At 31.3% G+C, this 21,803-nt stretch overlaps 5 protein-coding genes and 1 long non-coding RNA gene across 14 annotated transcripts; 3 read left to right on the top strand and 3 right to left on the bottom strand.

The window, feature by feature from the left end:
* Positions 1-775: 775 nt before the first annotated feature.
* Positions 776-3,406, bottom strand: LOC145962575 (uncharacterized). Its single transcript, XR_014435881.1, has 4 exons — positions 3,206-3,406; positions 2,811-2,985; positions 1,337-1,454; positions 776-1,265 (listed from the first exon to the last, which is right to left on the bottom strand). It is a non-coding gene; the product is annotated as an uncharacterized LOC145962575 (long non-coding RNA).
* On the top strand, positions 895-3,215 carry LOC145962574 (phospholipase A1-like). Of its 2 annotated transcripts, none has more exons than XM_083083766.1 (7): positions 895-1,290; positions 1,354-1,501; positions 1,693-1,820; positions 2,147-2,451; positions 2,577-2,673; positions 2,828-2,854; positions 2,943-3,215. In XM_083083766.1, exons 1-7 carry the CDS (start codon positions 1,148-1,150, stop codon positions 3,115-3,117), a joined length of 1,023 nt encoding a protein of 340 aa, XP_082939892.1. In that variant the 5' UTR covers positions 895-1,147; the 3' UTR covers positions 3,118-3,215. The 2 variants fall into 2 exon arrangements, with proteins under 2 accessions (XP_082939892.1, XP_082939893.1); XM_083083767.1 differs by having other exon boundaries at positions 899-1,290; positions 2,831-2,854.
* A 971-nt stretch (positions 3,407-4,377) lies between the features above and the next one.
* Twr (signal peptidase complex catalytic subunit SEC11 homolog C twr) lies at positions 4,378-7,113 on the top strand. 2 transcript variants are annotated; one of them, XM_083083764.1, is made up of 4 exons: positions 4,378-4,615; positions 4,692-4,801; positions 5,617-5,766; positions 5,824-7,113. In XM_083083764.1, the coding sequence occupies exons 1-4, from the start codon at positions 4,568-4,570 to the stop codon at positions 6,071-6,073; spliced, it is 558 nt and encodes a 185-aa protein (XP_082939890.1). In that variant the 5' UTR covers positions 4,378-4,567; the 3' UTR covers positions 6,074-7,113. The 2 variants fall into 2 exon arrangements, with proteins under 2 accessions (XP_082939890.1, XP_082939891.1); XM_083083765.1 differs by having other exon boundaries at positions 4,383-4,615; positions 5,839-7,113.
* Positions 6,337-10,913, bottom strand: Cyp304a1 (Probable cytochrome P450 304a1). 2 transcript variants are annotated; one of them, XM_083083762.1, is made up of 7 exons: positions 10,530-10,913; positions 9,920-10,171; positions 9,527-9,699; positions 9,184-9,453; positions 8,505-8,794; positions 7,993-8,249; positions 6,337-7,811 (listed from the first exon to the last, which is right to left on the bottom strand). In XM_083083762.1, exons 1-7 carry the CDS (start codon positions 10,618-10,620, stop codon positions 7,633-7,635), a joined length of 1,512 nt encoding a protein of 503 aa, XP_082939888.1. In that variant the 5' UTR covers positions 10,621-10,913; the 3' UTR covers positions 6,337-7,632. The 2 variants fall into 2 exon arrangements, with proteins under 2 accessions (XP_082939888.1, XP_082939889.1); XM_083083763.1 differs by having other exon boundaries at positions 10,784-10,899.
* Positions 10,914-15,232: 4,319 nt separating this feature from the next.
* Positions 15,233-18,552, bottom strand: LOC145962857 (TELO2-interacting protein 2). 2 transcript variants are annotated; one of them, XM_083084251.1, is made up of 6 exons: positions 18,470-18,552; positions 16,559-17,364; positions 16,335-16,463; positions 16,070-16,231; positions 15,787-15,993; positions 15,233-15,704 (listed from the first exon to the last, which is right to left on the bottom strand). In XM_083084251.1, the coding sequence occupies exons 2-6, from the start codon at positions 17,093-17,095 to the stop codon at positions 15,432-15,434; spliced, it is 1,308 nt and encodes a 435-aa protein (XP_082940377.1). In that variant the 5' UTR covers positions 17,096-17,364; positions 18,470-18,552; the 3' UTR covers positions 15,233-15,431. The 2 variants fall into 2 exon arrangements, with proteins under 2 accessions (XP_082940377.1, XP_082940376.1); XM_083084250.1 differs by lacking the exon at positions 18,470-18,552 and adding an exon at positions 17,477-17,791.
* Abi (tyrosine kinase Abl) lies at positions 18,241-21,772 on the top strand. 5 transcript variants are annotated; one of them, XM_083084245.1, is made up of 5 exons: positions 18,241-18,389; positions 18,870-19,535; positions 19,965-20,291; positions 20,417-20,674; positions 20,827-21,772. In XM_083084245.1, exons 1-5 carry the CDS (start codon positions 18,377-18,379, stop codon positions 20,988-20,990), a joined length of 1,428 nt encoding a protein of 475 aa, XP_082940371.1. In that variant the 5' UTR covers positions 18,241-18,376; the 3' UTR covers positions 20,991-21,772. The 5 variants fall into 5 exon arrangements, with proteins under 5 accessions (XP_082940371.1, XP_082940375.1, XP_082940372.1 ...); XM_083084249.1 differs by having other exon boundaries at positions 18,308-18,326; XM_083084246.1 differs by lacking the exon at positions 18,241-18,389 and adding an exon at positions 18,397-18,611 and having other exon boundaries at positions 18,867-19,535.
* The last annotated feature ends 31 nt before the right edge of the window (positions 21,773-21,803 follow it).

Raw genomic sequence — 21,803 nt, 5'->3', positions numbered from 1 at the left:
ATCAACTATTCTAGTCAATTTCGCATACAACTTATTTTTGTTATAATTATATTATTAAAATGATTAAGCCGTCTGTATTCAAAATTTAAATAAGATTTAAATTATTATAAGTACGCAATAATATATTACATTCGTTTTTCAATTGGAAATAAATTAATTAAATCTACACTTAACGATAAAACCGAAGAATTAAATCGCGCGCACACGTTTATACTATAAAATTACATTTAAAATTTTTCATAAATATTGCGCTTTTATGTTTACATTTGATGCTTAATAAAGATTTATAAAGACACAGATATATAAAATATTCAATAATTATTGTGATAATACGATATTGTATTAATCAAGGATTATTTAAGAGGGTCAGAAATTAATACTAAGGATTTATTTTTAAAAATTCAGAAATATATATTCCTTCAGAAAAATCATTCTTGTGTAATATTACACTGTTAATATTATAATACATATAGTGGAAATGATGGATTACACATTAATTTTGCTTTCGGCAATGTGATTCAGTGAATTAAAAAAAAGGATACTCGAGAATTTTTATATCTATAATTAGTTTCGTAAATTTTTACACAAACGAGTTTCCGTCAGAGAAAATTATTCACCCCATGTTTTAATCAATCTTGCAAGGTTTCGTCGAACACGATTTTTGCATATCCTGACATTTTACTGCTTCGTAAAAAATACACGAAATATGGCCAATAAAAATTTTTCGATATCTATTCTAAATTAATGCAAACGAAACGTATAATGCAACACGTGCTATATAATGGACAGATATGTATTGCAATAATATCAAGGACAAGATCATTTTGAAATAATATTTGCCGCACTACGTCATTTTTATTGCCGGATAATGTCAGAAATAAAAGCGAATTGCAAAGAGAAAAAATATATACGCGGTAGCAACATTTATTAATCATTTGCCATTTTACATTGTGGTATTGTAAAACACACTTTCATATGAATTTCCTGCACTCAACTAAACAGTTTACACAGCCGCCAATAATGTTGCAAATGTCAATATTTTTGTAAAACCTACATACATGTACGTATAAAAGAGTTGAGCTCTTAATATCGCAAAATTCACTAATTGATCAGTTTCTGCTCACTATCCAGCAATACTTTTTTCGTAATGAGAACCGCTGCGATACTTATAATTTTTCTCGTACGATGTGTGTATTTACATCCTACAGAGTTTAAGTCCATCATCAGCGATGCTCTTAACGGATCTTGTATCTTCGGCCCTAAATCTGTGTCGATAATTTTATTCAACAGGTAAAGCTCAAGTGAATTTCTAGTCATTAATTCATTTCCCGCTTACATTCATGTTTCTTTTAGTGCTAATCCTGAGGGCAAAAATATCGGGGAACAGGAAGGCTGTGCACTGATCACTGATCGATCGAAACCGATTTTCTTTCTGGTCCATGGTTTCATCAGCTCTGCGAACACGACAAATGATTATGATTTGGCCTCGAAATTAATACAGGTAGATATTACATGTATGTACAAAAAATTGGAATCAAGATGCAATATATAAATATATATAGATATATATTTGTTGATGTACAAACAACTTGTACTATTCTTTAAATATATATATATTTTTATATACTATATAAAAAGTAAAATGTAAAAATATTAAACTCAATAAAAATTTAATTTTCTTTGTTTTTATAGAAAGGCTACACAGTATTTTCACTAGATTGGTCTACTGCAGCTTGCACGAACGGACTACCTGGATTGAAGTTGCTGGAATATCCTGAAGCAGTGAAGAACACTCGTGAAATAGGAGAACTTATGGCAAAGTATGCTTGTTATGTTATATGTTATGTTAAAAAAAATTAATGTAATAAATATAATACTTCCTAAACGGAGTCATACCAAATTATATTCCAATATTATCATATAATAATAATATAGAATACTAGATAAATAATGGATTAATAACAAAATTTTTGAATATTACATTTATCTAGCATTGTATATTAATTATTATGTTATTTATATATGTATGTACGTATGTATATATGTATGTATTTGTGTGTGTGTGTGTGTGTGTGTGTGTGTATACAAACAAGTTAACAAGAAGTTAGAAAATGTCTTTGGTTTATATGTTTGTATGAATTTTCAGATATGTTATATCACTAGTGAAGGACTGCAACATTCCGTTGGGTAACATAACATTTATCGGTCACAGTCTTGGTGCGCATGTATGTGGCTTCGCTGCGAAGCATATCGAAAATTCAATTCATGACAAAGTCAACACTATCATAGCTGCCGATCCAGCAGCTCCATTGTTTAAAGACAATAAGTGTAAGGAGAGACTCTGCGAAACAGATGCCACACATATAATATGTCTTCACACATCAGTGCTTGGATTCACGATAGGTCATGTCACCATGCAGATTAATGGTGGAACGAAGCAACCAGGTTGCGGTGAGATTAATTATATTTAATTAATGAATTCACTTACAAAGATATTGAATGTTATTAGACTAACAGAAAGCATAAGACAACAGAAAATATCGTTTAATATTTCGCAAACAAAATTCTTGTTTTAGGTATTGACATAATATGTTCACATAGCAGATCCATAGAGTATCTGTCTGATATGTCCGACACATGTGTATATCCTGGTGTTAAAATGCCAAAACCATCGTAAGTCTATCTTTTTATAATCAATTTAGCGATTAGAGTTAATTTTCACGAGAATTCTTGTTTAAATAAAAAAAATATATCAAATATATCAAATTACATATACTTGTACATAAGATAGAAAAAGAATATTACATTACCTGATTTTCTTTTTCAGAACACTTCTCGAGAGTATACTCAAAAGGTATAACCATTGCTTAGGCCCATTTATCTGGAAATTCTTTTTATTTTACTATTATAGTTATTTTACTTGTCATAATTTGTTTTTTTAGCAAGCCGTCTTATCCTGCTCCCAATACAACTGATTGCATTGTCCTAAATGATAAGATTTTCACTTTGAAGCCAAGTGACAAACTCAATAAAGGAAATTATTACGTATTCGTCGAAAAGAAGTCTCCTTATTGTACAGAAGAATCTTTTAAATGCAATTACATAAATAAACATTGACCACTAAACAGTAACTGAATTTGAAATGTTCAACTTGTAGTAGAAACATAGTTTAAATGGCACAGTTAAATAAGCAATAAAATCGCACCAGCAAAGGACATATCTAATATTTTTTTTGACATCCTCGAACTCTATTACCGATAAAAGAAAATTAGATATAGCCAGGAAATCATTCAATGTTGAGCAAATGAGTCTTATTTCTGCGTGTGAAACGTAAATTTTTCTGTAAACTTCTTTAAAAAAATCACACGTCAATCAACCGTCAAGTCAAACTTTTACGAGTACACCATCGCCATGAAACAGAAAATTACTAAAAGAACAGCGACTCAGTCGATTGCTCACATTCTAATTATCCATAAAACCGCCTGATTGGTCAATTTAGTGGAAACCCTAAGCAGCGATCGCTGTACATGAAAACGTTCGTCGTTCGTCGTTCTATGATGCAAATTAGTAATGTTTATAAAATGAGTATTGAATTGGTTAAAAATAATGAAAATGAAATATTAAATATAATGAGATAATATTATTTATTTAAGATTACAATGCACTGCCATTGCTTATATAATTACCTTATTAATTTACTTTTGTGTTTGCTTTTTATATCTCAAATATAAAGTACTTTATATATAATTTTTTTTTAAATTATGACAATTTAAAATATTATAATGTTATATATAGTCTATTAATATATTTAATAATTATAATTAATAATAATTATTAATAATTAGCAATTATAAATATTATAATCTATCTCTCAGAGAATTGAAAAAGAAAATTATTTAAAAATTTTCTTTCATTTTTAACAAAAAGTAAAGAAATTCTAACATTTGATTTCTATTTTGCAAACAATACACTAAAAATATCAATGAAATAAATGGAATTATTTAATTTTATTAAATATATTTAAGTCTTGCCTCAATAAATGCGACATTACTTTCTTTGGCGCACTTTTCTAAAAAATAAAGAAAATTATATTTTATTCATTTATGAAAATATTAAATTTTAATTTCCTTTCACCATCAATGTGAATTGTTTCTCATATGTCATCTGAAAAAAATATCTGTAAATGTAAAATTATTATTTAAATGAGCACTAATTAACTACATTTGTGTTGACGCTTTCATTGACCAATCAGGGTAAAGACTTCTTTATCCTAATTGGCCAATCGAATGCAGCTACATAATTGATCAAAATCAAATAATGAAGGCCTTTCTATCTAAATTTTGCGTTCCATGATTCAAGTTTGACAATCCGGATGTTCCGCTGGTTCTATCGATTCGTCGTTCCCTGTTCATTGTTTACGTGACGTGGTGATAGCCGTGATGAATCCTGATGCCAATGGTGGACATATTTATATGTAATCTGTGGTGATAGATACAGAGTGCCGGTTGTGAATCAACGAAACTGGAATTATCTTTTTGATTAACAGTAATCTCCGCAAACTGTCATCATGTTGCAATCAATATTCGACGACGTGAGACGTATGAATAAACGTCAGGTAAATTTTTTTCTTCGATGATCATTATCCAGAGATCGCATATGGTAATTATATGTCAATGTTCTCTGATTTTCAGTTCTTGTATCAAGTATTGAGCTTTGGCATGATAGTCTCGTCGGCTCTGATGATATGGAAGGGTCTGATGGTTGTCACCGGCAGCGAGAGTCCTATCGTGGTGGTGTTGAGGTATAGAAATAGATCTGGATCTAACCTAGCTTCTCTCTCCCTATTGTCTATGTATCTGAATTAATTTTTAATTGTCTCTTATAGCTGAGAGATTGTAATTGATACTACCTACTTTTATTGACGGTACAGAATGTTCCTAAAGTGACTATTTTTACGAAACAATAGGAATTATAAAATACTTTTTTAAAACAAAAATATATTTAAATCAAATACATATTTTAGGGACTTAATTTAAATATTAATTTCTATTAGTGACGACTATTGCAATGTTTCTACAGATCTCAAAGGACTTTATTGTTTCGCAGAATATACATTTAAACATTGCAAGTTTCCTGTTGAATTATTTCAATAATACAATTTTGAAGATCAGCTTTATCTCCAATTCTTCTATGATACACTTCAGATTTAATAGAATTCTAGGTAAAAAATCTAATGGTATTAAATCAAGCAAATCTGTTGTTTATAATTGAGATCCTTCATAAAACTTGGCATAAAATACTTGAACTTTTATAAATACATGAATTTGTACAATGGACATATCATTATGCTAATGTATAATTTTTTTTAATATTTTTAATTTTATCAAAATAGATCACTTTAGAAACCCTGTATAATGTACATGTGTTTTGTTGTGTAAAAAATATTTAAAGAAATTGTCGTTGTTAAAGATACAGAAATATATTAATAGAAACCTTGATAACAGTAAATATTATATTGCATATTATATTCAATAAACTTGCAAAATATCCATATAGAATAAAATGAATAAAATGCTTGATAAATTTATATTAATTCATTCAATTCTTAACACACAGTGGCAGCATGGAGCCTGCATTTCACAGGGGCGATTTACTCTTCCTTACTAATTACCAGGATGAGCCAGTAAGAGTAGGGGAGATCGTTGTTTTCAAAGTCGAGGGCAGGGATATACCTATTGTACACAGAGTACTTAAGCTTCATGAAAAGTAAGATTCATATGATTTATGAAATACAAATATATTGATAATAAAACATAAAAAAAGACGTCAAATTTCTAGGGGTGACCAGAATAATACGGTCAAGTTTCTCACGAAAGGCGACAACAATTCCGTGGACGACCGAGGCTTGTACGCGCCCGGTCAGCTATGGTTGACACATAAGGATGTGGTCGGCCGGGCGAGAGGCTTTCTACCATACGTTGGCATGGTCACTATATACATGAATGAATATCCTAAATTTAAATATGCAGTATTAGCATGTCTTGGACTGTATGTTTTGGTACATAGAGAATAAAGTTATGCTCGAATAAGTTGAAACGTTATATTATGATAAATCGTGGATGTCCAGGAAAATGCGTGATTTGATTGTTTATATATATATGCAAGAATTATGTACGATAAGATTATTCATATACGTACATTGAACTTAATTAGGAATTATGGAAACATTCAGGTCTAAATGCATTTCTCTGTACATATATTTGCATATTTGAATCAACAATTCAAAAACCTAAAAACATTGTTCGAATTATCGCGAATAAATTTATACTCAACACATTGTCTTGATTTTCATATCAAGATATGAAATTCGTTTATGTGAACGATTAATACAAGATTTATCATGTTTGGATCTGTTTGTAATTAATTATAATATGTAGTCCTAGTTTAAAAAGTTATGTACAATATAAATATATATATATACATATTCTGTTTTTGTAATAAAATTGCAGTACAATTAATGAGGTATTTATATAAATACATATGATGCAAAGGATACAGTTGGTCATAAACTGTGCTCGAAATTGTTATGCAAGTTGTACATACATATGCGAAATACGAGATTACACTTGTTCTGTTTATGAAGCATCGATAAATAGTAAATACTTTGCAAATGGAGCAAGTAAGCAACTTCGAATTTTGCACTTGATCATTCTAATGCAAAAAAAGCTTATTTCTTCTTTATTAATCACAATTAATGATATAATTATCTCAAGAACGATTATTGCTATTACTATAAAAACTAATGTCTAGATCAATGCAGATCTACACAAAAGATTCCTATTTTTATAATAATCTAGACCACAATTGCAAATTTTTGAGATATCTCGAAAACCGATTACATATTTTTTTATTTACGACAGAAATGTTTACTTTCTAAAATCTTTAGAAATTTTTCAGAAAAATCGCTTTTGAATATTTCAGTTTTTCGCGTGATATTAGCCATCATTGTTCAAGCGTATTCGTAACGCGATCATATGACGTTTATAGACAAGCTCATTAATTTTTTGTTTTTACTTAAAAAAGGCAATGTATTAAATAAATATAAAATCTTAATATGTGAAACGAATAAATTTTGTTATAATTATAAGGGGAGAAAGAAAAGCAGAAAAGTGAAAGATAGCTAAAGAAAAAGCTAAAGATAGGTAATATTCTAAATATCCTAATATGCGCGTCTTTCGAGCGTATATCGGTTGTTCTTAATAAAGTATGTACATTATAATTATTTTTGTCTCACATGTGAAATAAATTTGTAATATTTGAATCAACGTGACATTTTGCAAAAAATCTTTCTACTATTTTACATTTTATTCTACTTTGATTTACTATTTTCTTTATTTATATAATCTTTCTTTATTGTTTTATTTTGGTACATAAAACTTACTCTCAAAGGTTTGTATATATCTTTCAGTTATACTCTCCCTAACAACACACATGTCCAAAAGACGTCCATAGAATATCTAGAGGACAGCCAAAGGATATTTTATGTCTGGATGTCCTCTCGATGATCTTTGGACATCTTTTGGACATGTGTGTTTTTTATTTAATACGAATGTGTGGAGACGAAGATAGAAATTAACGTAATTCTAAACGTATCCACAATTCTTTGGGACTGATGATTAGACCAGGTACCTTGTCCTCGAGACTCGATGGTTCACCTTCAACGAAAAAGAAGTTAAAATTTTGTAGTAAGAGAGCTATCGATTGAAACATATTATATCTGGCATAAGTTTCCCCTGCGCATAATCGACGACCTGTAAAGACAAAAAAGATTTAATTATACTTTTATATTAGCATTAATTAATTATAAGTTTAAACTTATACATACATATATATCATTAAACATATGTATATTATTTTTTTATATATATAAAAACTTAATTTTTTACAAATACATCTACATACTTTAGATACATCTATCATATATTAACTCACCGAAACCAAAGGGAAGTGTCAAGTCTTTACTTAATTGTCCATCTTCTTTCAAAAATCTTTCTGGTCTGAAGTTTTCGGGGTCACCCCACATGTCAGGATCATTATTCATTGCTGCCAAGTTAGTGATAATCGGTGTATTCGCCGGTATTTCGTAGCCTCCTAACGTAGTTTTCTTTAGGGTTTTATGAATTATACCGAGCGGGGCGAGCGTTTCGATTCTCAAAGACTCTCGGATTACCGCTTCCGTATAGGGTAGACTAAAACAAAATAAGAATGCCTTCGAATATCTGCGACATGCAGCATTTCAGCTTAATTAGAATTCTTGTTATATAAAATCTGCAAGTGATAATAATGATTTTTTTATCACATTGAATCTATAACATATATAAATGTGATAAATTATTACAAAATTAATTCAATATATGTGATAAGAGGTCAAATGTGATTATCAATATGCACTTTATTTAAAAATTAAGATCGTGATCTTTAAATGCATAACAGCATTAACACACTTTACTCTGTCCCCCCACGTGACCAATCTGCCAGTCCCAACGACGCTGTCTATTTCACTCTGGACTTTTTCCATAATTTTGGGATTATGCATCAAGTACTTGATAGCGTGGGTAATAGCGCTTGGCATTGCGGAGAAAGCAGGGAACATCATATCAACTAGCAAAATGATCAATTGCTCCTCCGTGAAATTATGTGACTTATTATCTTCGTTTAATTTTTTTAGATAATTATCGGCGAAACCACGATCATCGTTCTTGCTAAGAGTAGTTTTTTGACGCTCCAAACCTTTCTATGAAATTACATAAAATGTGTAATCATAAGAGTTTTCCGTTTTATATGTGATATAAATTTTATATATCTAACAATTTTAATAAGCTCGAGATAATTTCGTTTAGTAAAGTTGCTATATATATATATATATATATAGTTTTATATATCGCATTGATATAATAAATTAATTTAGATAAATATCTAATAAAATATATAAGCTAGTCGCGCATACATACACACACATAAACATAAGCACATTGTAACTTTTCAATTTAGTATAAAAAAGTTCTGAATCAAATTATTAGAATTATTTAAATAAACTTTGAAAATTTACATATCGATTCAAGCATTCATTAAAAACAAAACTAGATTTTACATACATAATATTTATTTGATAAAAAGTCCTACCTTGACAACATCTATCATCCCGTAACTTCCTTTTATATGATTTTTATAGCCAAATACATTGCCGAAATATTTTAGGAAGGCATGTTGAAAAAGTGCGCCGCCGCTCGGATCATTCGCTCTTTGCATCATTAAAGCCGAGCGACAGAGATGTCGTGAGACATCGTGTTCGCTTCTGTCGAATCTGTAACCGAACATCACATTCCATATGTTGTTAGCTGATGATGCGTATAAAACGTCTGGGAAAAGCGCCAAGCTGCCTCTTATTATTTCCTGCGAAAGCAAAACTTTCTTCGTTAAGAGAGAACGGTATTTCGCGTATTTATGTCTCTCAGAATAGCCGTACTTTTTCTCCGTCATAAATTGGTCCGTTTTTCAGAATGTCGAGAAACAGAGTCATCTCATCCATGATCTCGCTCTCGAGTTTGTCATGACGTCGTCCAAATCCAAAGTCGCGCATATAGCGAAGAGCAAATCTCCTCTGTTCTTGCCATTTTGGGCCATCGATGAAAAATATGCCTGTAAAATACAATATTTATTTATCATCTGCCGCGCGTTTTTAAGAGAAATCTATGTTTTGTCTATCGTTATCTGCCTATTACGTCGTAAACATCAAATGTTATGTTTGCGATATATTGAAAGAAAAAAACAAGAAAAAAAATAAGATTCCTTTTATGCAAAAAATATCGCAATTTAACAAGAAATGAACAAATGAATAAATAACAATGCCTCATATTACCTAATTCCTTTTTGAAAGCTCGATCTTTTATAAAATCAGCGTTTGTAATTCGGCCGTCGAACTCTTCCCTCGAGAGTATTTCCTTTATGTTGACATAATCATTTGCAATCACTACAAAATAATCGCCAAAATAGCAGCTGAAGAGCTTTGATTTTAGTTTTCTTGCATAATAGTCAATAGCCAAATGCACGTAGTTGTAATTTCTCCATAATAACAACCAGTAAGATCCTCCTATGGGAACCCTGATAAGACCTGCATTATAGAATTCTCATAAATAAAAAATGATTAGCCAAAATCAAGATATGAGATATCAAGATAGATATATCAAGATTCTACTTATATCATTAAGAATATTCGTTCAATATAAAATATAATATATATGTATACATATACATATGTTTCACATATACATATATATGTAAAACTTTTTTTTTCATAATTTATGTTATAGTAATGTGTACTCAATATAATATAAGTAACACACACATTTGTAAGGGAAAATATATATTATTACAGAAGAGATTCAATATTCGATACTGGAGATTGAAAAAAATAAGAATTAACAATAAAAAAGGTTTATCGAATATGTGTAAACTTCATATCAGCTTACTTGGAGGTGTATTAGGTGGTTTATCGTACGCAAATCTGTATAATTTGTACACCACGAGTAACGCAAGTAGCACAATTAAGAGTGGAGACATTGTTGGACGAACGACAGATAGTGAATAAAGAGAGTTTACGAGTCTCAATAGTTGATATATAAAATCACAACACAACAAAAAGATTATAAACTGCCAAATACTAATTGCTCTCAATTTAATATCTTTTTTTAAATGACAAACAAAGATAATAGAACGTATTCACCCATAATTTTAGATATCCTATTCAAAGTGCGGTTGTTAGATATCAAAGCTGTTTATTAATACACTAGTATGTATTTCTCGGAGCTATAAAATGATGCGTACATAATGCATAAATGTACATTACTGAAACTAATACTTTGTGTGCTTTCCTTGATTGTTACTTGTATCTTACTTGACCTTTGAGTTCGATTCAAGAGGCGATTCTAATATCAGCAAACAACAGCTTGCTGATATTAGTATCGCGAAATCAAAGGTCAAGTAAGATACAAGTAAGAATCAAGGAATATATATATATTGTCTCTTAATGTCTGTTAACGTATATTTTATATATGTGTTAATTATACTAAATGCATTATACTAAAAATAGATATTTTGTTGTTATATACGTATATAATATATATATGTATGTAATATATAATAAGTTTCATAAAGAAAAGAGATAAGAAATATCACATATCTTTCTGTTATTTCAGTGCTCTTTTCTTCCAAAATAATTTGTATAATTCCATATTTATTTTTCTATATTTCTAATATAACAGCTTTATGAAAAATATTGTTATTTGCGATAATAACATAGTTATAATTTTCTAAATGCGTTATGTTATATATCATAACAGTCTTTAAACAACACATGTTCGAAACAACACGCACGCGCGCACATGGAAAACTTATAATTTATATATTATATACATATACATGTATATAATATATAAATTTCATTCTATTCATTTCTTAATGTCTATGTGTATTTTATGCAATGTGTTAACTTATATTGATATTATGCTTACATAAAAAGTAGATATTATTGAGTTGGGTTTTCTTGAATATAAGAAGCAAAGTTCAAGTCAATATACAAGTATCAAGGAAAGTGCAAAAAATATTGCTTTTAATCATGCACATTTTGCGCGTTACTTTATAGATCTAGGAAATAGTTCTTACGAGTTTAATTATATTAGTAATTAGTTTTAAGATATAACAATAGCACTTCGTACATAACTTGCGTTTACAAATATACATATACAGGGTGAGTTTTAATGGTTGTGTCAATCTTTTTATCATGCGGGAGATTACCGATCGCAATTTTAATAAATTGATCGATACATAGATGTCAGTTAATTGGATCGACTGTATCGAAGGCTGAAATATAATGTGTACAATTAAAGCAAGTGAAAAGCTGAAATTATATAGTATGGATTTATTATTATTGTTAAAGCTACGCACTTATTATTATTATTATTATTATTATTATTATTATTAAATATATATATTATTATATTTATTATTATTATTATTATTAAAGCTACGTATACATATTTACGTATAATATATTTAATATATTAAAGCAGTAAGAATACATATTTAAAAATTCAGTTCAAATTTAATACTTTAACGTTTTATGTAAAACTTTATTTCAAATTCCGCATTTATTTTTATGATAAAAATTTTTATTATTGTTATACGCTAAAGGTATGTAGTATTTCTGCCTTCTTGAAATAAAATCACGCAATTGTTCCACAAGAAATACATTCTTATGAAACAATTGCGTAATTTTATTTTAAGAAGGAAGAAAATTTTTTGCTGCATATTTTTAACATATAAAACAATAAAAATTTATCATAAAAATAAATGCGGAATTTGAAATAAAGTTTTACATAAAACGTTAAATTGTTAAATTTGAATTGAATTTTTAAATATGTATTTCTTCCGCTTTAATATATCGAATATGTATAATAATAAATCTCTAATTTGATCACAGTAAAATAATAATAATAATAATAATAAATATAATAACATATATATTTAATAATAATAATAATAAATGCGTAGCTTTAATAATAATAATAAATCCACACTACATAATTTCAGCTTTTAACTTGCTTTAATTGTACACATTATATTTCGGCCTTCGTTACGGTCAATTCAATTAACTGACATCTATGTATCAATCAATTTATTAAAATTGCGATCGGTAATCTCCCGTATGATAAAAAGATTGACACAACCATTAAAACTCACCCTGTATATATGTGTGTGTGGTGTGTGTATACACGCGCGCGCGCGCGCGTATGTGTGTGCATGCAACACATGCATAAACTTTTGCGATGATTGAAAAAAATAAGAAAAAAAATATGATTCTTTTTATGTAAAACATATCGCAATTTATCAGAAAATAAACAACAATATCTCGTATTATCTGGCTCCTTTTTGAAAGGTCGAGCTTTTATATAATTAGCATTTACCTTCGAATTTTTCCAACAAATATATAAGTTGAACTTTGTAAGAAAAAGAAATAAAAGATATTACGTGTTTTCCATCGTTACAAAAACAGTTGCGTAAGGAAGCTATATAAAGCACTATTATTAGATATTAAAATTAGTTAATAATATAATTATGATTGCAACCAATAACATGATTTTACATATTTTTCATATACATACATATAACTACGCAAGAGTTATGTACAATAAGACTATTCAAAAAAACATTGTAAAAAAACCGTATACAATGCGAAATATAAGGCTAGCCGCTAACGACGCCTGAAGCTTCTATGCAAATTTTTACGCCAAATATGGAACTACATTTGTACATACTTGCATCTTATCTTGTTCGAATATGGGAATAAAGATGAAAATCAATGCAATTCTAAATCATCTAATCTACAACTCTTTAAGACTGAGATAATTAGTATCTTGTTTTCAAGACTCAATGACCCACCTTCAACGAAAAAGAAGTTAAAATTTTATAATAAGAAGGCTATCGATGGATGACCTGTAAAGACAAAAATTAAATTATTCTTTTTAGTTTTATTTTTTTATTAATCTTTCTTTATATTAGTTTTATTATCATTATAAATTTAAACTGATATATTTTTTCTGCATATAAATAACTCGATTAAATTTTTTTTAGATACATTTACACATTGTATATCGACTCACCGAATCCGAAGAAAAGCGTCAAATCTTTGTTTAATTATTCATCTTCTCCTCAAAAATCTTTTCGATCTAAAATTTTTGGGGTCATCCTGTGCATCGGAATCATTATTCATTACTGTTAAATTGGTGTGTTTGTCAGTATTTTGTAGCCTCTAATATGGTTTTCTTCTTGCATTTGTGAAAGAGGGAGTTTCAATTCTTATGGATTCACAGATTGTCGTCTCTAACAACATTTTAATAATTTATATTATTTTTTATTTTCATTATTTATAGATATATACTCAATATATATTTATAAGAGAAAATATGTACCATGTTACCAAGAATTTAATATTCGATATTGAAGATTGGAATTAAAAATCAAAAGTTTTTCAAATATATATGTTTAACATCAGTTTACCTGGAAGTGTATTTGACGACTTATAAGCGATTCTGTATAATTTGTTCATCATGAATAGCACAAGTACTACAAGAGCGGTGATAGTTGAACGAGTGACAGATATAAAGATACCTCACGAATTTATTTCGTGATACTTATATTTTATAAAATATATGATTGATATATAAAATTGCAACACAACTGGAAAATAGTTTAGTGGGTTGCCAAATACAAATTGTCCTGAATTTGACATCTCCTCTTTTAGATGCTCAACAAAGATATTGTCTGTAATTTTATAATATTATCTCTTACTCGGAGCACTGATAATCTATATTATTTTTTAATACTCTTACTTCAAAATATTGAGCAATATTAATATTTGTAAAAATCACTAATAAACACTATTATCATTTACATGAAATCTGATAAGCCGTCTTACCTCTTACTTGAGGCACCGATAAGCATTGTGCATTGTTATTAAATATTTGGCGTTGACCATTAACGGAATAAAATTTCCAAAAAATGTTTCTTTGATAAAATATAAAGTATATATAGTTGAAGCATTCTCTGTACTTTGCTAGACATTTATATCTTTCTTGATCTCTTGATTTTGATTACGTTCAGAAAATCACATTTTTATCTTTACAAAAAAAAATTACATACATTGACATCTGAAATGTCAATATTTATGCATGAAAGATAACGATGGAATTCTATTTTTTTTCCTCCAAAATAATTCATATAATAATATATATGTATATGTATATATAATAAAATATATATATATATATATGTGTGTGTGTGTGTGTGTGTGTGTAGTAGAAGCTTTGCAGACAACATATTGTTACTTACTATTATTTCATTGTTTTCTAAATGCAGTCATAATAGTTTTTAAATTATTGTAAATACATGTATATAGATATTTCGATTATTCATAAAAATTGGACTATTGTCTGCAATTCAATTGAAGAAAAAGTATATGCATAGAAAATATATACATAGAAAAAATGCTCTATATTCCTAAATATATTCCTAAATATCTGAAAAATATACATGTTCTTTCCAACTCGATTTTCGTTTACATGTATCTCGCAGGAAAGAACGAACAATTTAAAATAAATATGTTGTAACAAAAATGTTTATACTTTACAAATAATTATATATATTGATGATCTTTGTACATCATAAATAAAATATCTAAGTACCTATTGCGTTTTATCTATATATTATGTAAGTTTTACACGAGAAAGTAAAATATTTTTATCGGAGCAGCATTCACATTATAATGTAGAATACACTGTATATACATATACGCGAGTGCATGCGCGTCACGTAAATTATTCGAAATACTTGATATCACCACCCTGGCATATCACTGGCAAGCTACTACTGAGTACCGAACGCATCCGATCATCGTTCATTACCGCACAGCCTACGTTCGGCGATAGTTGGTACAACATGCAGATGCAATCTTCCAGATTTTGCATGATCGCACGATCGAACACCGGTGTCTCCGTCAAATCAAAATGCAATTTCAAGAACGCGGTATAAAGTGGAGCACAGTGGGCTGCCACTCGCAAGCGGAACATCAAGAGGAACGTCTTTGCGGTCTAAGAGAAATGCGAAACGATCGCAAATGCTTCATTACTTATCTCATATTATGTGAGCATCGTATTTTAAAATGTATCATACCTCCAACGTTGCCTTTAACGTTCTTAAATCTGTGTGATGTTCACAGTATTCAGCGAGTACGCGAGTGAGCGCTTCGCACCATTTGGCACAGCCTATATTTGTAATGAATTGAGGTAAACTCGACATATATGCGTGTCGTAATTCGATATTCTGCTCAAATTCCATATTGTCTATTAAAGTGGAAAGAACGTCATCCCGCGTCGTCCACTACAAAAAAAAACAAATATAAAAATTGCAACGATATTTTATATGGATTGATCCATATTCATAAAATTAAACTCACCTCAAATAGATTTATAGTATTATCCCAATGCTCAATAGTAGCTAAAAGACTAGCCATGCAAGAATACAAAGGAATAATATATCTTACTTCCTTCTGACGGGATAAAAGTTCCAGAGTGTGATAGATTGCTTTAGCATAGCCAGTATCTATCAGTCCTTTTTTCTGAAATATTTTATCAAGTAAATAAATAAATAAATAAATAAATAAATAAATGAATATGTATATATAGTAAAATGCTGAATAAGAATAAACTTTGGTTAATTACCATATAAGAATGCTGTATAATCTGGTACAAACATTCCAGGCCTATTACTACATTATCAGGAAAATAGTCATCGAGTATAATTAGTGCAGTTGGCAAGACATCTCCAATGTGGTTAAATAAAATTGGTTTCTACAAAGGAATAAAAAGAAGCAAAATATACAAACAATCTAATAATACAAGAATAAATAGATACAAGAATCCAAATTAGAAAAAACTAGACTCACTTCGGCTTCTTGTAAAATCCACCTGTAACATGCCACAGCTGATGGATAGGTTTTCCAGGTATCCTTTAATAGTTTGGGTCTTAACAACAACAACAAGCTAATTAAATTCTTATCCTCTGATAGAAACTGGGAGATATTTTGACAGGAATATAGATCGTAGAAGCCAGCGAGTAATTCTTTGGAAATAGAGACGCACTCTGCTGTATTCCAAATATTCCTCTCATTGTGCTCACCGATAAGTAATAACAAATTCATGCCAAATGTTTTAATTGTTCCTGTAGCGTTGCATAGCTGCAAATGCTTCTCTCTGCAACTATTGGAGATATGCTGTAGCATAGACCTGATATTGCGCAGGTTTCTCTCCACAACAAGCCTATATTCCCTGAAATCCTTCTCCTCGCATGGACGTTCCGTCCCGATTGTTTTCTGTGGTGCAAAGCTCCTCTGAATCAGATCTATACACGGCGTCCACGAATTATCTTCGCAGAAATCGCCCCTGATCTTCAACGTCTCCAATTGCTTCAGCAGATCATCCATTGTCGCGATAAATGTTCAAGACTCGACGATTCCAAACTTGAACGAAACACGTAGTCCTTGTAGTCGTGATTCCTCCCAGACGTACCTCACACGTCGAGATTATTTCGCGAATCGTTTTCCGAAACAATTATCTGCCTCGACCACTTGAAGGACATTCTGTCATCCGCAAATCGAAATCTTCCAGCCAAGGATCGTCGGAGGTGCAGAGGCCAAGGCGATTGATCGCCGGGTGGACCAGAGTCAAGTTTCGCGACGAGATTCAATTTCACCTGCGAAAATAATCCGTGTGTGACTTCTAAACGAGACGATGGGCTTTCGGGGCAATTCGTGGCAATTTCGACGATAAGATGCAATTCGCGACCGTAGGAAAATCGTACTTACCGAGATCCCACCGGCTTCGATTTTCAGCTCGGTCTCTCCTACGGCGTATATGTGACGTGACGACGATGGGGCTGGATGCGACGCGGGGGCAGATACGAACGCGAGCGCGCGAAATCGAGAATCGCGAGCAAGAAATGCGAAGAGACGCGGAAGAATTGGCGTGTCTCTCTCGCAGAAATGATCACGTGCACGAAAGAGCTCGGCGCTCGGACAGATCGAAAAGTCCTGGTGTATCTACCTGATATAAATCGTATGACACGTGCAACGTCAGGCACGCGTATCGTTTGTAATAATTCGCGTTTGATGTCTCTCGTTGAATTTTCGATTGCGCGATCGATACATCGCTGCGAGATGATTCGAATTCTCGGGATTTTGTTTCCGAGCTAAAAAGGAACTCTCTTTTATTATATACATACATACATATGTGTGTAAAACCACAATGAATTAAAAATAATACACGAGATGATGAAAGAAAGGTAAATGTGTATATTAAACTGGATGCAAGAAATAATCTTGAATCTGTTTTTAATCAACAGTCATGAACATACGAATGTCTAGATACCACGTGGCCGATTCAAAATGCCCAAATCACACAGTCATACATATATATATATACATGCATATATAATATATATATATTTTTTTTGCTTTTAGAACACACCCAAAATAAAAAAAATATATATAAGATATGCAAAATAGAAATTCGAGTCCTGGAAAAGAACAAACGACGGTATCGATTGTATCGCGATGTATATCGCAGCGATTCGATCGTATCGTGCGAACGATATTTGACGGACATTTTGTCCCTCGTTGTACGCTTTTTTTATACGTGTAAATTTCGGGAGTTTCGGTAATTATGAATTAATGAGGCTGTGTAGTAGCTGGTAGTTATATGGCAATATGGCTGAGTACCGTTAGTTGATTTTTTTATTCGTTTCTTTATCTCTCTAGATCGTTCAACTCGTTTGTATACGTATATACGTACGTACTTACCTTTATCGCGTGAGCAGACTCTACCCATTACTCTATCCCTCTGACCACCTCTAGCAGTGTCCATCTTGTTTTCCGTATCCCTTTAGACGCCGCCCCTGTCATAATCTAATTTTTCGCTTCGACTCCCTTCGTGGAGAAGAGAGTGGCAAGTATATCAGTTGATAAAAATTGACATATTCCCTTGCATCCACCTCGAAAACGAAGTAATCTAATTTTGTAAACATAGATTAATTGTTTTTATAGCGATAAAAGTATTTTTTAAATATATAGGCGTATGCTTGTCTTTTTATTTCATATAATTATTCCTGTGCTTTAGCGTCAAAAATGGTAATTATTTATAGTATAATTTCTCTGCATATGATATATGTATATATATTTCTTTTGTATTATCTGTGAGAAGGGTCAGGTTCCTATTGCGTGTCATCAGGAGTTGGCAGTGATTCTGAAGTCATGGCTGAATTGGCGGCACTTCTACGACAAGAAATTCCTGAAGGAAGGAATAATCTGGCCGACAGCCATACAAATTTGGAGAGAGTGGCTGAATATTGCGAGGCAAACTATTTTCAAGCGGAAAATAAGAGAATTGCATTGGAGGAAACTAAAAATTACACCACGCAATCTTTAGCCAGTGTTGCGTATCAAATAAATACTCTGGCTTACAATTTTCTTCAACTATTAGACCTGCAGACATCTCAGCTCGCTGAAATGGAGAGTCAGATGAATCATATTGCTCAGACAGTTATGATTCACAAAGAGAAGGTTGCCAGAAGAGAAATTGGGGTCTTAACGGCCAACAAAATGACAACTCGTCAGTATAAAATTATCGCTCCTGCAAATCCTGAAAAACCGATTAAATATGTCAGAAAGAGCATCGATTATACAATTTTGGATGATATTGGACATGGTGTGCGTAGCTGTGGCACACCACGAAGCAAACAGAGAGGTGGTAGTCAAGGCAGTGTTCAAAGTTTAGGTGCTGCTTCTACAGGTTCAGGCTTAGGTGCTGCTATGGTAGGACCTGCTCCTACTACTAAACCACCTACACCACCTCAGACAGTGAGAACTGGTAAGAGTTACACATATACATATATGCAGTGTGTACAGAATGTTTGATGTAAGTTTTACAGTTTTTGCTAAATAGAAAAATGTGAATTTCTTCTTCTATTGTCATGTATAAGAATAATTTGCAATTGCACTACAAATTGTCAAACATTCTGTACATACAGGGTGTCCCAAGAACATTCTGGGACACCCTGCATAAGTGTTAGAAATTGAACGAGTGCTACACAAACTTGTAAAGGTGTACTTTTTCAGTTGCGGTTATAAAAAAATTAAAAATTTCGCTAAGGTATTTACTGCTTTTTTGCTTGCATGTGTGTCTCTTCTTTCTTTCGGCTTCTAAATGTTACACCATTCTACTTGTCACATGCAATGTGTTAAGTGTGCCATATGTGAATCAAAAATACAGTGAATAATATCAAAATTTTTTATATAGGAACGTTGAGTAAAGGCTCGCGCGAATATAGGACTCCACCAGCGGTAGCCCCACCACAAGTTCCTAGTCACTACGCGCCCAACTACCCGCTCGGCCATCCTAGACGAGATCGTGGCCCAGGATACAGCACTCTACCATTGCATGCTCACAATACATCCCACGCGAGTCATAACGTCAATCATAATGCGCACACCAACACCATCAGTCAACATACTGTGCCACAAGTGGGAACGGTACATCCTCTACAGAGTCATCCACAGACGCCACCGCCAGCACCGCCTAGTGTTACCGCGGGCTATGCGCAAGAGCAGCATAACAGTATGCCTCGTAAGTGATAAATAATATAAACAATTAATATTAATAACATGTATAATATTGACATATAATATTATATAATTCTATAATGACGTGTATTATACTGTTTAATATGTATTGTAATTTTGTGTCACTAGCTCCACCCTCGCCCTTGGTCGGACTAGGTGGCGACATGACAGAATACACTGGACATCACACTCTACCACACAGATTATCGCATCAGATTAGTCGTAGCAGCGGCGCGAGTAGTCCGCCTTTACCGCCACCTCCTCCACCAGAACAGGATGAACATCCACAATTCGGTAGACCGACTCCGTCCTCTGGTGCTATAATGCCGATTGTGCCGGATGAGGAAGATCTGCCCGGATGGGTGCCAAAAAATTATATTGAGAAAGGTAGAGTTTCATCTCTTTCCTGTTTTCATTGTTTTCATATTTATTTATTTGTTACAATATCAAGGTATTTGATACATATGTATAAAAATAAAATAGTAATAATATATATCAGTAGCCTAATATGTGCTAAAAAAAAAAAAACATAATTGCAGTGGTGGCTATTTATGATTATTATGCGGATAAAGAGGACGAGTTAAGTTTTCAAGAGAGTTCTGTGATTTACGTGCTCAAGAAGAACGACGATGGATGGTGGGAGGGGGTGATGGACGGAATAACGGGATTATTTCCTGGCAATTATGTCGAACCATGCGTATAACTACATGCAATAATTGGATATATCAAAATAATTATCGGAAGACTGCAATTTTTAGACATTTATCATACATGTACATGTTATTCATTGCATTTATATTAATCCTCAACATTGCAATAATGTAAACAAAAGTTATTCATTTCACTTTTCTGTTTAACAAATCTATTGATTTGTGAGTATACAGGTGACATTCTTTTGAGGCTTGGAAACGTTAAAAATATGATTTTGTTGTAATTTTTATACGTATTATTTCATAATTTATTGACAAATGTACAAAAAGAATTCAAATTTAAGTATCAGTGCTCTATACAAGTAATATTGTACTTTGAACTTGTGTCAATCAATAATCTGCATCCGATGTAATAGTCGATGTAAAGAGAAAGAGAATCCAAAATAGCACAAGCTTCCTCTATAGATTTTACGTCATTTCTACGTCCTCGATTCTTGCCGCGCCTATAATCGTGCGAAATGCCAAGTGATAATTGATCATCAATATTTTGTCGATGTACAGGACAAAGAAGAAATGATTAAATAAAAGTATTTAATTATCGACATAAGTCATTTAGTCAAGAGTTTCGAATCAAATACTAAGAAGTTGAATTTTTATATTAAAAAGATGTATTTTTCTGCATTTTTAGTATTTCTTCGCGGGAATAGATATTAAATTATATAATAGTAGTATTATATTCTATTAATTATGTATCTCTCGCTCCCTATATATGTGTATATATATATCTATCTATGTATAAGAGATTGTATGTTGCAATAGAGATCTTTTACCTCTATGAATGTGTTTTATCATTTGCAAGATGATCA

Source organism: Camponotus vicinus, unplaced genomic scaffold (assembly GCF_025532165.1).
Source record: "Camponotus vicinus isolate PSW18456_S1 unplaced genomic scaffold, iyCamVici1.0 SCAF_12, whole genome shotgun sequence".
Lineage (NCBI taxonomy): Eukaryota > Metazoa > Arthropoda > Insecta > Hymenoptera > Formicidae > Camponotus > Camponotus vicinus.
This window is presented reverse-complemented; position numbering and strand designations above follow the sequence as displayed.